General features: G+C 46.3%; 1 protein-coding gene across 1 annotated transcript in view; it reads left to right on the top strand.

Annotated features, from left to right (window-relative positions):
* Positions 1–15,000, top strand: part of arhgap44b (Rho GTPase activating protein 44b) — a gene marked incomplete at both ends in the record, with an annotated part of 83,101 nt that overhangs the window by 55,091 nt on the left and 13,010 nt on the right. Inside the window, 3 exons of the mRNA XM_079845523.1 lie at positions 6,192–6,283; positions 11,363–11,543; positions 14,234–14,425. Coding sequence (XP_079701649.1) covers positions 6,192–6,283; positions 11,363–11,543; positions 14,234–14,425 — 465 coding nt within the window. The remainder of the gene's footprint in view (positions 1–6,191; positions 6,284–11,362; positions 11,544–14,233; positions 14,426–15,000) is intronic.

Below are 15,000 nucleotides of genomic sequence, written 5' to 3'. Positions count from 1 at the left end.
TCAGCATCTGTACACACACTTCAGCATCTCTACACACACTTCAGCATCTCTACACACACCTTCAGCATCTCTACACACTTCAGCATCTCTACACACTTCAGCATCTCTACACACACTTCAGCATCTCTACACACTTCAGCATCTCTACACACACTTCAGCATCTCTACACACACTTCAGCATCTCTACACACTTCAGCATCTCTACACACTTCAGCATCTCTACACACACTTCAGCATCTCTACACACACTTCAGCATCTCTACACACTTCAGCATCTCTACACACACTTCAGCATCTCTACACACACTTCAGCATCTCTACACACTTCAGCATCTCTACACACACTTCAGCATCTCTACACACACTTCAGCATCTCTACACACTTCAGCATCTCTACACACTTCAGCATCTCTACACACACTTCAGCATCTCTACACACTTCATCATCTCTACACACTTCAGCATCTCTACACACTTCATCATCTCTACACACTTCAGCATCTCTACACACACTTCAGCATCTCTACACACTTCAGCATCTCTACACACACTTCAGCATCTCTACACACTTCAGCATCTCTACACACACTTCAGCATCTCTACACACACTTCAGCATCTCTACACACTTCAGCATCTCTACACACACTTCAGCATCTCTACACACACTTCAGCATCTCTACACACTTCAGCATCTCTACACACTTCAGCATCTCTACACACACTTCAGCATCTCTACACACTTCATCATCTCTACACACTTCAGCATCTCTACACACTTCATCATCTCTACACACTTCAGCATCTCTACACACTTCAGCATCTGTACACACTTCAGAATCTGTACACACTTCAGCATCTCTACACACTTCAGCATCTCTACACACTTCAGCATCTCTACACACTTCAGCATCTCTACACACTTCATCATCTCTACACACACTTCAGCATCTCTACACACTTCAGCATCTCTACACACTTCAGCATCTCTACACACTTCAGCATCTCTACACACTTCAGCATCTCTACACACACTTCATCATCTCTACACACACTTCAGCATCTCTACACACTTCAGCATCTCTACACACACCTTCAGCATCTCTACACACACTTCAGCATCTCTACACATACCTTCAGCATCTCTACACACACCTTCAGCATCTCTACACACACCTTCAGCATCTCTACACACACTTCAGCATCTCTACACACACTTCAGCATCTCTACACACACACTTCAGCATCTCTACACACACTTCAGCATCTCTACACACACCTTCAGCATCTCTACACACACCTTCAGCATCTCTACACACACTTCAGCATCTCTACACACACCTTCAGCATCTCTACACACACCTTCAGCATTTCTACACACACCTTCAGCATCTCTACACACACCTTCAGCATCTCTACACACACTTCAGCATCTCTACACACACACTTCAAAATCTCTACACACACTTCAGCATCTCTACACACACCTTCAGCATCTCTACACACACTTCAGCATCTCTACACACACTTCAGCTTCTCTACACACACCTTCAGCATCTCTACACACTTCAGCATCTCTACACACACCTTCAGCATCTCTACACACACTTCATCATCTCTACACACACTTCAGCATCTCTACACACTTCAGCATCTCTACACACACCTTCAGCATCTCTACACACACTTCAGCATCTCTACACACTTCAGCATCTCTACACACACTTCAGCATCTCTACACACTTCAGCATCTCTACACACACTTCAGCATCTCTACACACACTTCAGCATCTCTACACACTTCAGCATCTCTACACACACTTCAGCATCTCTACACACACTTCAGCATCTCTACACACTTCAGCATCTCTACACACTTCAGCATCTCTACACACACTTCAGCATCTCTACACACTTCATCATCTCTACACACTTCAGCATCTCTACACACTTCATCATCTCTACACACTTCAGCATCTCTACACACTTCAGCATCTGTACACACTTCAGAATCTGTACACACTTCAGCATCTCTACACACTTCAGCATCTCTACACACTTCAGCATCTCTACACACTTCAGCATCTCTACACACTTCATCATCTCTACACACACTTCAGCATCTCTACACACTTCAGCATCTCTACACACTTCAGCATCTCTACACACTTCAGCATCTCTACACACTTCAGCATCTCTACACACACTTCATCATCTCTACACACACTTCAGCATCTCTACACACTTCAGCATCTCTACACACACCTTCAGCATCTCTACACACACTTCAGCATCTCTACACATACCTTCAGCATCTCTACACACACCTTCAGCATCTCTACACACACCTTCAGCATCTCTACACACACTTCAGCATCTCTACACACACTTCAGCATCTCTACACACACACTTCAGCATCTCTACACACACTTCAGCATCTCTACACACACCTTCAGCATCTCTACACACACCTTCAGCATCTCTACACACACTTCAGCATCTCTACACACACCTTCAGCATCTCTACACACACCTTCAGCATTTCTACACACACCTTCAGCATCTCTACACACACCTTCAGCATCTCTACACACACTTCAGCATCTCTACACACACACTTCAAAATCTCTACACACACTTCAGCATCTCTACACACACCTTCAGCATCTCTACACACACTTCAGCATCTCTACACACACTTCAGCTTCTCTACACACACCTTCAGCATCTCTACACACTTCAGCATCTCTACACACACCTTCAGCATCTCTACACACACTTCATCATCTCTACACACACTTCAGCATCTCTACACACTTCAGCATCTCTACACACACCTTCAGCATCTCTACACACACTTCAGCATCTCTACACATACCTTCAGCATCTCTACACACACCTTCAGCATCTCTACACACACTTCAGCATCTCTACACACACCTTCAGCATCTCTACACACACTTCAGCATCTCTACACACACTTCAGCATCTCTACACACACACTTCAGCATCTCTACACACACTTCAGCATCTCTACACACACCTTCAGCATCTCTACACACACCTTCAGCATCTCTACACACACTTCAGCATCTCTACACACACCTTCAGCATCTCTACACACACCTTCAGCATTTCTACACACACCTTCAGCATCTCTACACACACCTTCAGCATCTCTACACACACTTCAGCATCTCTACACACACACTTCAAAATCTCTACACACACTTCAGCATCTCTACACACACCTTCAGCATCTCTACACACACTTCAGCATCTCTACACACACTTCAGCTTCTCTACACACACTTCAGCATCTCTACACACTTCAGCATCTCTACACACACTTCAGCTTCTCTACACACACTTCAGCATCTCTACACACTTCAGCATCTCTACACACACTTCAGCTTCTCTACACACACTTCAGCATCTCTACACACACCTTCAGCATCTCTACACACACTTCAGCATCTCTACACACACACTTCAGCATCTCTACACACACTTCAGCATCTCTACACACACCTTCAGCATCTCTACACATACCTTCAGCATCTCTACACACACTTCAGCATCTCTACACACACACTTCAGCTTCTCTACACACACTTCAGCATCTCTACACACACACTTCAGCTTCTCTACACACACTTCAGCATCTCTACACACACTTCAGCATCTCTACACACACACTTCAGCATCTCTACACACTTCAGCATCTCTACACACTTCAGCATCTCTACACACTTCAGCATCTCTACACACACACTTCAGCATCTCTACACACACTTCAGCATCTCTACACACACTTCAGCATCTCTACACACTTCAGCATCTCTACACACTTCAGCATCTCTACACACACTTCAGCATCTCTACACACACTTCAGCATCTCTACACACTTCAGCATCTCTACACACTTCATCATCTCTACACACACACTTCAGCATCTCTACACACACTTCAGCATCTCTACACACACTTCAGCATCTCTACACACTTCAGCTTCTCTACACACACTTCAGCATCTCTACACACACTTCAGCTTCTCTACACACACTTCAGCATCTCTACACACACACTTCAGCATCTCTACACACACTTCAGCATCTCTACACACACACTTCAGCTTCTCTACACACACACTTCAGCATCTCTACACACACTTCAGCATCTCTACACACACTTCAGCATCTCTACACACTTCAGCTTCTCTACACACACTTCAGCATCTCTACACACACTTCAGCTTCTCTACACACACTTCAGCATCTCTACACACACACTTCAGCATCTCTACACACTTCAGCATCTCTACACACACACTTCAGCTTCTCTACACACACACTTCAGCTTCTCTACACACACACTTCAGCTTCTCTACACACACCTTCAGCATCTCTACACACTTCAGCATCTCTACACACACACTTCAGCATCTCTACACACACACTTCAGCTTCTCTACACACACACTTCAGCTTCTCTACACACACCTTCAGCATCTCTACACACTTCAGCATCTCTACACACTTCAGCATCTCTACACACACACTTCAGCTTCTCTACACACACCTTCAGCATCTCTACACACACTTCAGCATCTCTACACACCTTCAGCATCTCTACACACACTTCATCATCTCTACACACACACTTCAGCATCTCTACACACACCTTCAGCATCTCTACACACACTTCAGCATCTCTACACACACTTCGGCATCTCTACATACACTTCAGCTTCTCTACACACACTTCAGCATCTCTACACACACTTCAGCTTCTCTACACACACCTTCAGCATCTCTACACACACTTCAGCATCTCTACACACACTTCAGCATCTCTACACACACCTTCAGCATCTCTACACACACTTCAGCTTCTCTACACACACCTTCAGCATCTCTACACACACTTCAGCTTCTCTACACACACCTTCAGCATCTCTACACACACCTTCAGCATCTCTACACACACTTCAGCATCTCTACACACACTTCAGCATCTCTACACACACTTCAGCATCTCTACACACACTTCAGCATCTCTACACACACCTTCAGCATCTCTACACACACTTCATCATCTCTACACACACTTCAGCATCTCTACACACTTCAGCATCTCTACACACACTTCAGCATCTCTACACACACACTTCAGCTTCTCTACACACACACTTCAGCTTCTCTACACACACACTTCAGCTTCTCTACACACACACTTCAGCATCTCTACACACTTCAGCATCTCTACACACACTTCAGCATCTCTACACACACTTCAGCATCTCTACACACACTTCAGCATCTCTACACACACCTTCAGCATCTCTACACACACTTCAGCATCTCTACACACACCTTCAGCATCTCTACACACACTTCAGCATCTCTACACACACACTTCAGCATCTCTACACACACTTCATCATCTCTACACACACTTCAGCATCTCTACACACTTCAGCATCTCTACACACACTTCAGCTTCTCTACACACACTTCATCATCTCTACACACACTTCAGCATCTCTACACACTTCAGCATCTCTACACACACTTCAGCTTCTCTACACACACCTTCAGCATCTCTACACACACTTCAGCTTCTCTACACACTTCAGCATCTCTACACACACTTCAGCTTCTCTACACACTTCAGCTTCTCTACACACACTTCAGCATCTCTACACACACTTCAGCATCTCTACACACACCTTCAGCATCTCTACACACACTTCATCATCTCTACACACACTTCAGCATCTCTACACACTTCAGCATCTCTACACACACTTCAGCATCTCTACACACACACTTCAGCTTCTCTACACACACACTTCAGCTTCTCTACACACACTTCAGCATCTCTACACACACACTTCAGCATCTCTACACACACTTCATCATCTCTACACACACTTCAGCATCTCTACACACTTCAGCATCTCTACACACACTTCAGCTTCTCTACACACACTTCATCATCTCTACACACACTTCAGCATCTCTACACACTTCAGCATCTCTACACACACTTCAGCTTCTCTACACACACCTTCAGCATCTCTACACACACTTCAGTATCTCTACACACACTTCAGCATCTCTACACACACTTCAGCTTCTCTACACACACACTTCAGCTTCTCTACACACTCGTCTGTTTTCCCTCAGGAACATCACAGAGATGATGACCACAGTCTCGCTGCAGATAGTCGGGATCATTGAGCCCATCATCCAGCATGCTGATTGGTTCTTCCCTGGAGGTGAGATTCACAGAGCGCTATAATAGATAACAAGACCATGAAGCTCCTTTGTTATTACAGCGTTAAATATCACTGTATACACTGATCAGGCATAACATTATGACCGGTGACTAACACTGATGATCTCCTGTTAGTGGGTGGGATATATTCGGCAGCAAGTGAACATTTCGTCCTCAGAGTTGATGTGTTATGGTGCGTTCACACCGGACGCGATTCGCGCGAGTGATTTACATGTTAAGTCAATGCAGAGACGCGAAATGGCATTCTGCGGCGCGATTCGCGCGAATGAGGCGGCGAGATTCGCGCGATTGAGGCGGCGAGAAGGACGCGACTTGAGCGTTTTGAACGCGCGATTCGCGCGAATCGCGTGAATCGCGCGAAACGCTCAAGTTGAAAAATCTGAACTTTGGCGGATATTTCGCGCCGCGTTAACCAATCAGGAGCTTGCTCTAGTAGTGACAACAATGAAGAGAAAATCTGTATATTAATATCTGGTTCAGACAATATGATTATCACTGTGATAACATTAAATGACATGAAACACAACCCAGTCTCTTTTTGTTAAATGCAAGTTTATGTATGATCAATAATACAAAAGTATAAGTAATGTATAACAAGCTATACATGAAATAAAGCAAACAAAGTCAGTGCTAGTAGGCTAACGTTACAACTGCAACATACAGTTATAGCCTAAAAATATAAAGTAATGAAACTTATCTTTGCCCTCAGCCTAAACGATTTGCCAGGGAACAAATTATAGATCCATGAGAGCAAAGATCGGCCGTTACAAGACGAATTATAGCTCGAGACGCCACAGAGACATCAGAGCCAGCAGGAGACGGCAGAAGGACTGGCTGAGGAAAGGTTGCCCTCGCCGGCTTTCACGTGCGCTGAGCGCGCTGTCCGCTGGAGCTCACAGCTCCGACAACGGCAGATAAAATGTTCAAATAGGCACTATTTATGTAAATAAACCACAGATTTGAGCTTTAAACAACTACATTATAGACTGAAAAAGTCTTAAAACTACGTTTTGTCACACATTAACAGTAGAAAAAAAAAAGACATGTAAACACAGCCCATGTCAGCCATTTCTCAACGAGACGAGCTGCTGGCGGAAGCCCCGCCCATGACGCGAATTCGCATCTGTTGTGCAGTGAATGTCACGCGCGATTCGCGCGAGTAAACTCAAAATGTACACGCGTCCACCTTCGCGCGATCAGCGCGAATTATTCGCGCGAATCGCGTCCGGTGTGAACGCCACATTAGAAGCAGGAAAAATGGGCAAGCGTAAGGATTTGAGCGAGTTTGACAAGGGCCAGATTGTGTTGGGTCAGAGCATCTCCAAAACTGTGGAGATCTTGTGGGGTGTTCCCGGTCTACAGTGGTCAGTCTCTATCAAAAGTGAAGGACCAGTGGAGAACCGGCCACAGGGTCATGAAGGACCAGTGGAGAACCGGCCACAGGGTCATGGAGAACCAGTGGAGAACCGGCCACAGGGTCATGAAGGACCAGTGGAGAACCGGCCACAGGGTCATGGAGAACCAGTGGAGAACCGGCCACAGGGTCATGAAGGACCAGTGGAGAACCGGCCACAGGGTCATGGAGGACCAGTGGAGAACCGGCCACAGGGTCATGAAGGACCAGTGGAGAACCGGCCACAGGGTCATGGAGGACCAGTGGAGAACCGGCCACAGGGTCATGGAGGACCAGTGGAGAACCGGCCACAGGGTCATGAAGGACCAGTGGAGAACCGGCCACAGGGTCATGGAGGACCAGTGGAGAACCGGCCACAGGGTCATGAAGGACCAGTGGAGAACCGGCCACAGGGTCATGGAGGACCAGTGGAGAACCGGCCACAGGGTCATGAAGGACCAGTGGAGAACCGGCCACAGGGTCATGGAGGACCAGTGGAGAACCAGCCACAGGGTCATGGAGGACCAGTGGAGAACCGGCCACAGGGTCATGGAGGACCAGTGGAGAACCGGCCACAGGGTCATGGAGGACCAGTGGAGAACCGGCCACAGGGTCATGAAGGACCAGTGGAGAACCGGCCACAGGGTCTTGGAGGACCAGTGGAGAACCGGCCACAGGGTCATGGAGGACCAGTGGAGAACCGGCCACAGGGTCATGAAGGACCAGTGGAGAACCGGCCACAGGGTCATGGAGGACCAGTGGAGAACCGGCCACAGGGTCATGGAGGACCAGTGGAGAACCGGCCACAGGGTCATGGAGGACCAGTGGAGAACCGGCCACAGGGTCATGGAGGACCAGTGGAGAACCGGCCACAGGGTCATGGAGGACCAGTGGAGAACCGGCCACAGGGTCATGGAGGACCAGTGGAGAACCGGCCACAGGGTCATGAAGGACCAGTGGAGAACTGGCCACAGGGTCATGGAGGACCAGTGGAGAACCGGCCACAGGGTCATGGAGGACCAGTGGAGAACCGGCCACAGGGTCATGGAGGACCAGTGGAGAACCGGCCACAGGGTCATGGAGGACCAGTGGAGAACCGGCCACAGGGTCATGAAGACCAGTGGAGAACCGGCCACAGGGTCGTGGAGAACCGGCCACAGGGTCATGGAGGACCAGTGGAGAACCGGCCACAGGGTCGTGGAGAACCAGTGGAGAACCGGCCACAGGGTCGTGGAGAACCAGTGGAGAACCGGCCACAGGGTCGTGGAGAACCGGCCACAGGGTCATGGAGGACCAGTGGAGAACCGGCCACAGGGTCATGGAGGACCAGTGGAGAACCGGCCACAGGGTCATGGAGGACCAGTGGAGAACCGGCCACAGGGTCATGAAGGACCAGTGGAGAACCGGCCACAGGGTCATGGAGGACCAGTGGAGAACCGGCCACAGGGTCATGGAGGACCAGTGGAGAACCGGCCACAGGGTCATGGAGGACCAGTGGAGAACCGGCCACAGGGTCGTGGAGAACCGGCCACAGGGTCATGGAGGACCAGTGGAGAACTGGCCACAGGGTCGTGGAGAACCAGTGGAGAACCGGCCACAGGGTCATGAAGGACCAGTGGAGAACCGGCCACAGGGTCATGGAGGACCAGTGGAGAACCGGCCACAGGGTCATGGAGGACCAGTGGAGAACCGGCCACAGGGTCGTGGAGAACTGGCCACAGGGTCATGGAGGACCAGTGGAGAACCGGCCACAGGGTCATGGAGGACCAGTGGAGAACCGGTCACAGGGTCATGGAGGACCAGTGGAGAACCGGCCACAGGGTCATGGAGGACCAGTGGAGAACCGGCCACAGGGTCATGGAGGACCAGTGGAGAACCGGCCACAGGGTCATGAAGGACCAGTGGAGAACCGGCCACAGGGTCATGAAGGACCAGTGGAGAACCGGCCACAGGGTCATGAAGGACCAGTGGAGAACCGGCCACAGGGTCATGGAGGACCAGTGGAGAACCGGCCACAGGGTCATGGAGGACCAGTGGAGAACCGGCCACAGGGTCGTGGAGAACCGGCCACAGGGTCATGGAGGACCAGTGGAGAACCGGCCACAGGGTCGTGGAGAACCGGCCACAGGGTCATGGAGGACCAGTGGAGAACCGGCCACAGGGTCATGGAGAACCGGCCACAGGGTCATGGAGGACCAGTGGAGAACCGGCCACAGGGTCATGAAGGACCAGTGGAGAACCGGCCACAGGGTCATGAAGGACCAGTGGAGAACCGGCCACAGGGTCATGAAGGACCAGTGGAGAACCGGCCACAGGGTCATGGAGGACCAGTGGAGAACCGGCCACAGGGTCATGGAGGACCAGTGGAGAACCGGCCACAGGGTCGTGGAGAACCGGCCACAGGGTCATGGAGGACCAGTGGAGAACCGGCCACAGGGTCGTGGAGAACCGGCCACAGGGTCATGGAGGACCAGTGGAGAACCGGCCACAGGGTCGTGGAGAACCAGTGGAGAACCGGCCACAGGGTCGTGGAGAACCAGTGGAGAACCGGCCACAGGGTCGTGGAGAACCGGCCACAGGGTCATGGAGGACCAGTGGAGAACCGGCCACAGGGTCGTGGAGAACCAGTGGAGAACCGGCCACAGGGTCGTGGAGAACCAGTGGAGAACCGGCCACAGGGTCGTGGAGAACCGGCCACAGGGTCATGGAGGACCAGTGGAGAACCGGCCACAGGGTCGTGGAGAACCAGTGGAGAACCGGCCACAGGGTCGTGGAGAACCAGTGGAGAACCGGCCACAGGGTCGTGGAGAACCGGCCACAGGGTCATGGAGGACCAGTGGAGAACCGGCCACAGGGTCATGGAGGACCAGTGGAGAACCGGCCACAGGGTCATGGAGGACCAGTGGAGAACCGGCCACAGGGTCATGGAGGACCAGTGGAGAACCGGCCACAGGGTCATGGAGGACCAGTGGAGAACCGGCCACAGGGTCATGAAGGACCAGTGGAGAACCGGCCACAGGGTCATGAAGGACCAGTGGAGAACCGGCCACAGGGTCATGGAGGACCAGTGGAGAACCGGCCACAGGGTCATGGAGGACCAGTGGAGAACCGGCCACAGGGTCATGGAGGACCAGTGGAGAACCGGCCACAGGGTCATGAAGGACCAGTGGAGAACCGGCCACAGGGTCATGGAGGACCAGTGGAGAACCGGCCACAGGGTCATGAAGGACCAGTGGAGAACCGGCCACAGGGTCATGAAGGACCAGTGGAGAACCGGCCACAGGGTCATGAAGGACCAGTGGAGAACCGGCCACAGGGTCATGGAGGACCAGTGGAGAACCGGCCACAGGGTCATGGAGGACCAGTGGAGAACCGGCCACAGGGTCATGGGCGGCCAAGGCTCACAACAACGAGTTTGAGTCCAAATTCCCCAGATCTCAATCCAATCGAGCATCTGTGGGATGAGCTGAACAAACAAGTCCGATCCATGGAGGCCCCACCTCACAACTTACAGGACTTAAAGGATCTGCTGCTATCATCTTGGTGCCAGATACCACAGCACACCTTCAGGGGTCTAGTGGAGTCCAGGGGATCAACACAGTCATAATGTTATGCCTGATCGGTGTATATCTGAATTATGAGATGAAAATGCTTCTGTGTTCGCAGAGATCGAGTTCAATGTCACGGGTAACTATGGCAGCCCCGTCCACACCAATCACAACGCCAACTACAGCTCCATGCCGTCCCCCGACATCGACCAATCAGATCGCAGGCAGCCGGACCAGAGCAGGCGACCCCTCAGCGTCGCCACAGACAACATGATGCTGGAGTTCTACAAGAAAGACGGGTCCGTTCAGTGTGTGTGTGTGTGTGTGTGTGTGTGTGTGTGTGCTCTCCTCAGTGGTCGAGTCACTCATGCTTCTGCTCTTACTCCACTAATGCAGCATTAGGAAGATTCAAAGGTACTGTGGCGCTTCTGTCTCTTCCTGTTGTGCGTCTCAACTGTCCTGGTTTCCTGCAAACGCTCTGATTCTGTTGTGTTTCTTCCGGCCGCTCGAGAGGAGCTGATAAAGAACATCAGTGTTTTATGAGTGACAGGAATTATGGCATATTACATTGTTTTAAGGGTCAAAAGTTTGGGGTTGGTTTGAAAGAGTCTCTCCTGCTCATGAATCTCATCATAACTCCAGTAATCAGTGAATATTCCTCTAGTGTAGATCAGCTGTACACACACACTCACACACACACACACACACACACACACACACACACACACACACACACACACACACACACACACACACACACACACACTCCAGTGTAGATCAGTTGTACACACACACACACACACACACACACACTCCAGTGTAGATCAGCTGTACACACACACACACACACACACAGACACACACACTCCAGTGTAGATCAGCTGTACACACACACACACACACACACACACACACACACACACACACACACACACACACACACACACACACACACACACACACACACACACACACTCCAGTGTAGATCAGCTGTACACACACACACACACACACACACACACTCCAGTGTAGATCATCTGTACACACACACACACACACACACACACTCCAGTGTAGATCAGCTGTGTACACACACACACACACACACACACTCCAGTGTAGATCATCTGTGTACACACACACACACACACACACACACACACACACACTCCAGTGTAGATCATCTGTGTACACACACACACACACACACACACACACACACACACTCCAGTGTAGATCATCTGTACACACACACACACACACACACACTCCAGTGTAGATCATCTGTGTACACACACACACACACACACACACACACACACACACACACACTCCAGTGTAGATCATCTGTGTACACACACACACACACACACACACACACACACACACACACACACACACTCCAGTGTAGATCATCTGTGTACACACACACACACACACACACACACACACACACACACACACACACACACACACACACACACACACACACACACACACACACACACACACACACACACACACACTCCAGTGTAGATCTTCTGTTCTCTAGTGTCATTTATTCCTGTGATTATCATCATTACTCTAGTCTTCAGAGTCACATGACCCTTCACTGATCATCCTCATATTCATGATCAACACACATTTATGATTATTATCAGTTCATATTTCTGTGGAAACTGATACATTATATTTTTCAGGATTCTTTGATGAGTAGAAAGTTCAAAAGAACAGCATTTATTAGAAATAGAATATTTTGTAACATTATAAATGTGTTTATTGTCACTTTTGATCAATTTAATGCATCCTTGAGTAATTTAGTTAATATGTTTAATATTTACTGTTTGTTTAATTACATTAAATTAATGATTGATATTTATGAATATTTAATAAATACTAAAATTAACTAAAATACTAAATAATATAATTTTTATACACACACACACACACACACATATTATATACACATTATAATATATAATGTCTTTATTGTCACTTTTGATTAATTTAATGCATCCTTGAGTAATTTAGTTAATATTTTTTATATTTACAATTTGTTTAATTAAATTAAATTAATTATTGATATTAATAAATGTTTAATAAATACTCAAATTAATTACTATTATTTGTATGTGTATGTTTAATATAAATTAATTAATTATTAATTGCAAAGAAATAATTCATATAATTTTTATACATAGTATATATATTTTTATTTTATTTTTTATTTTATGTATATAATATTTTAATAATTTATATAATTTTTATACATATATATCATTATAATATAATATGATAATGTCTTTATTGTCACTTTTGATTAATTGAATGCAACCTTGAGTAATTTAGTTAATATTTTTTATATTTACTATTTGTTTAGTTGCATAAATTAATTATTGATATTACTAAATATTTCTAAAATGAATTACTGTGTTTATTTATTATTATGTGTATTAATATTTATTAATATAAATTAATTAATTATTAATAAAAAAATATATATAATATTTTAATAATTATATATAATGTAATGTAATGTAATATAATAATATTACAGTTTGAGGGGTGTACATAATATTACATAATATTGTAATAATATATATATTAGTTAATATTTTTAATATTTACTATTTGTTTAATTAGATTAAATTAATTATTGATATTAATAAATATTTCTAAAACTAATTACTAATATTTTGTGTATTAATATTTATTAATATAAATTAATGAATGAATTATATTTTTTATTTAATTAATTTATATATATATATATATATATATATATATATATATATATATATATATATATATATATATAATATTTTTTATAATTAATATATAATATATACTTTTGATGAAGTTAATGCATCTTTGCTGAATTTAAATGTATTAAAAAATCTTACTGACCCCAAACTTTTGAGCAGTAGTGCATTCCTGACACACTGTTGTTTGGAGGGCTCTGATTGGCTGTGTGTCTGCCCCGTTGCAGTATGGGAGTGCGAGTGATGGACACTTCCTGGGTTTCTCGGAGAGGATCCTCGTCTTCCCGTAAGAGCTCTTCGACTCCGCCCAGTGTTCAGCCGCCCGCGCCGCCTTTTGATTCGCTGAACCCCGAGCAATCAGCCGATCTCTCCACCTCCCCCTCACAGACTCCGCCCCCCATCTGCAGCGATTGGACCAGGTAAACAGAGACGACCAATGAGTTGAGGACATCATGAATATTAATATCATTCAGTTATGGTCTCATGTTATTCCAAACCTGTCATTATTCTCTGATTCAGTGATTCATTCATCATATACATGTTCTCTGCATTATGCTGATTATATATCACTTTATGATATGTCAGAATGCACATGTGTGTGTGACACGGGACTCGTGTGTGTGTGTGTGTGTGTGTGTGTGTGTGTGTGTGTGTCATGAGTATTTTGAAGGAATGCTCTGGGTTCAAACACTCTCTCCATAATATTTGTGGAAAATGATTCAGTGGATTACCGCAGTTTAAAAAACAATAAAGCAATAAAAAGTGCAGTTTCATATACATTTATAGCCATTATATTATGCTAAAATGAATTATTATTAATTATTAAGTAATTAACTTAGTAGTAATTTAGTTAATTAATAATTAATATAAAATTGAACTAAATAAATTATATTAAAATAAATAATTAATTGTTCATATTTTTAATATTTACTATTTGTTTAATTACAATCAATTAGTTATCAATATTCATAAATATTTCTAAATTGAATTACTA

The sequence above is a fragment of the Gobio gobio genome (assembly GCF_949357685.1).
Source record: "Gobio gobio genome assembly, chromosome: 20".
Lineage (NCBI taxonomy): Eukaryota > Metazoa > Chordata > Actinopteri > Cypriniformes > Gobionidae > Gobio > Gobio gobio.
This window is presented reverse-complemented; position numbering and strand designations above follow the sequence as displayed.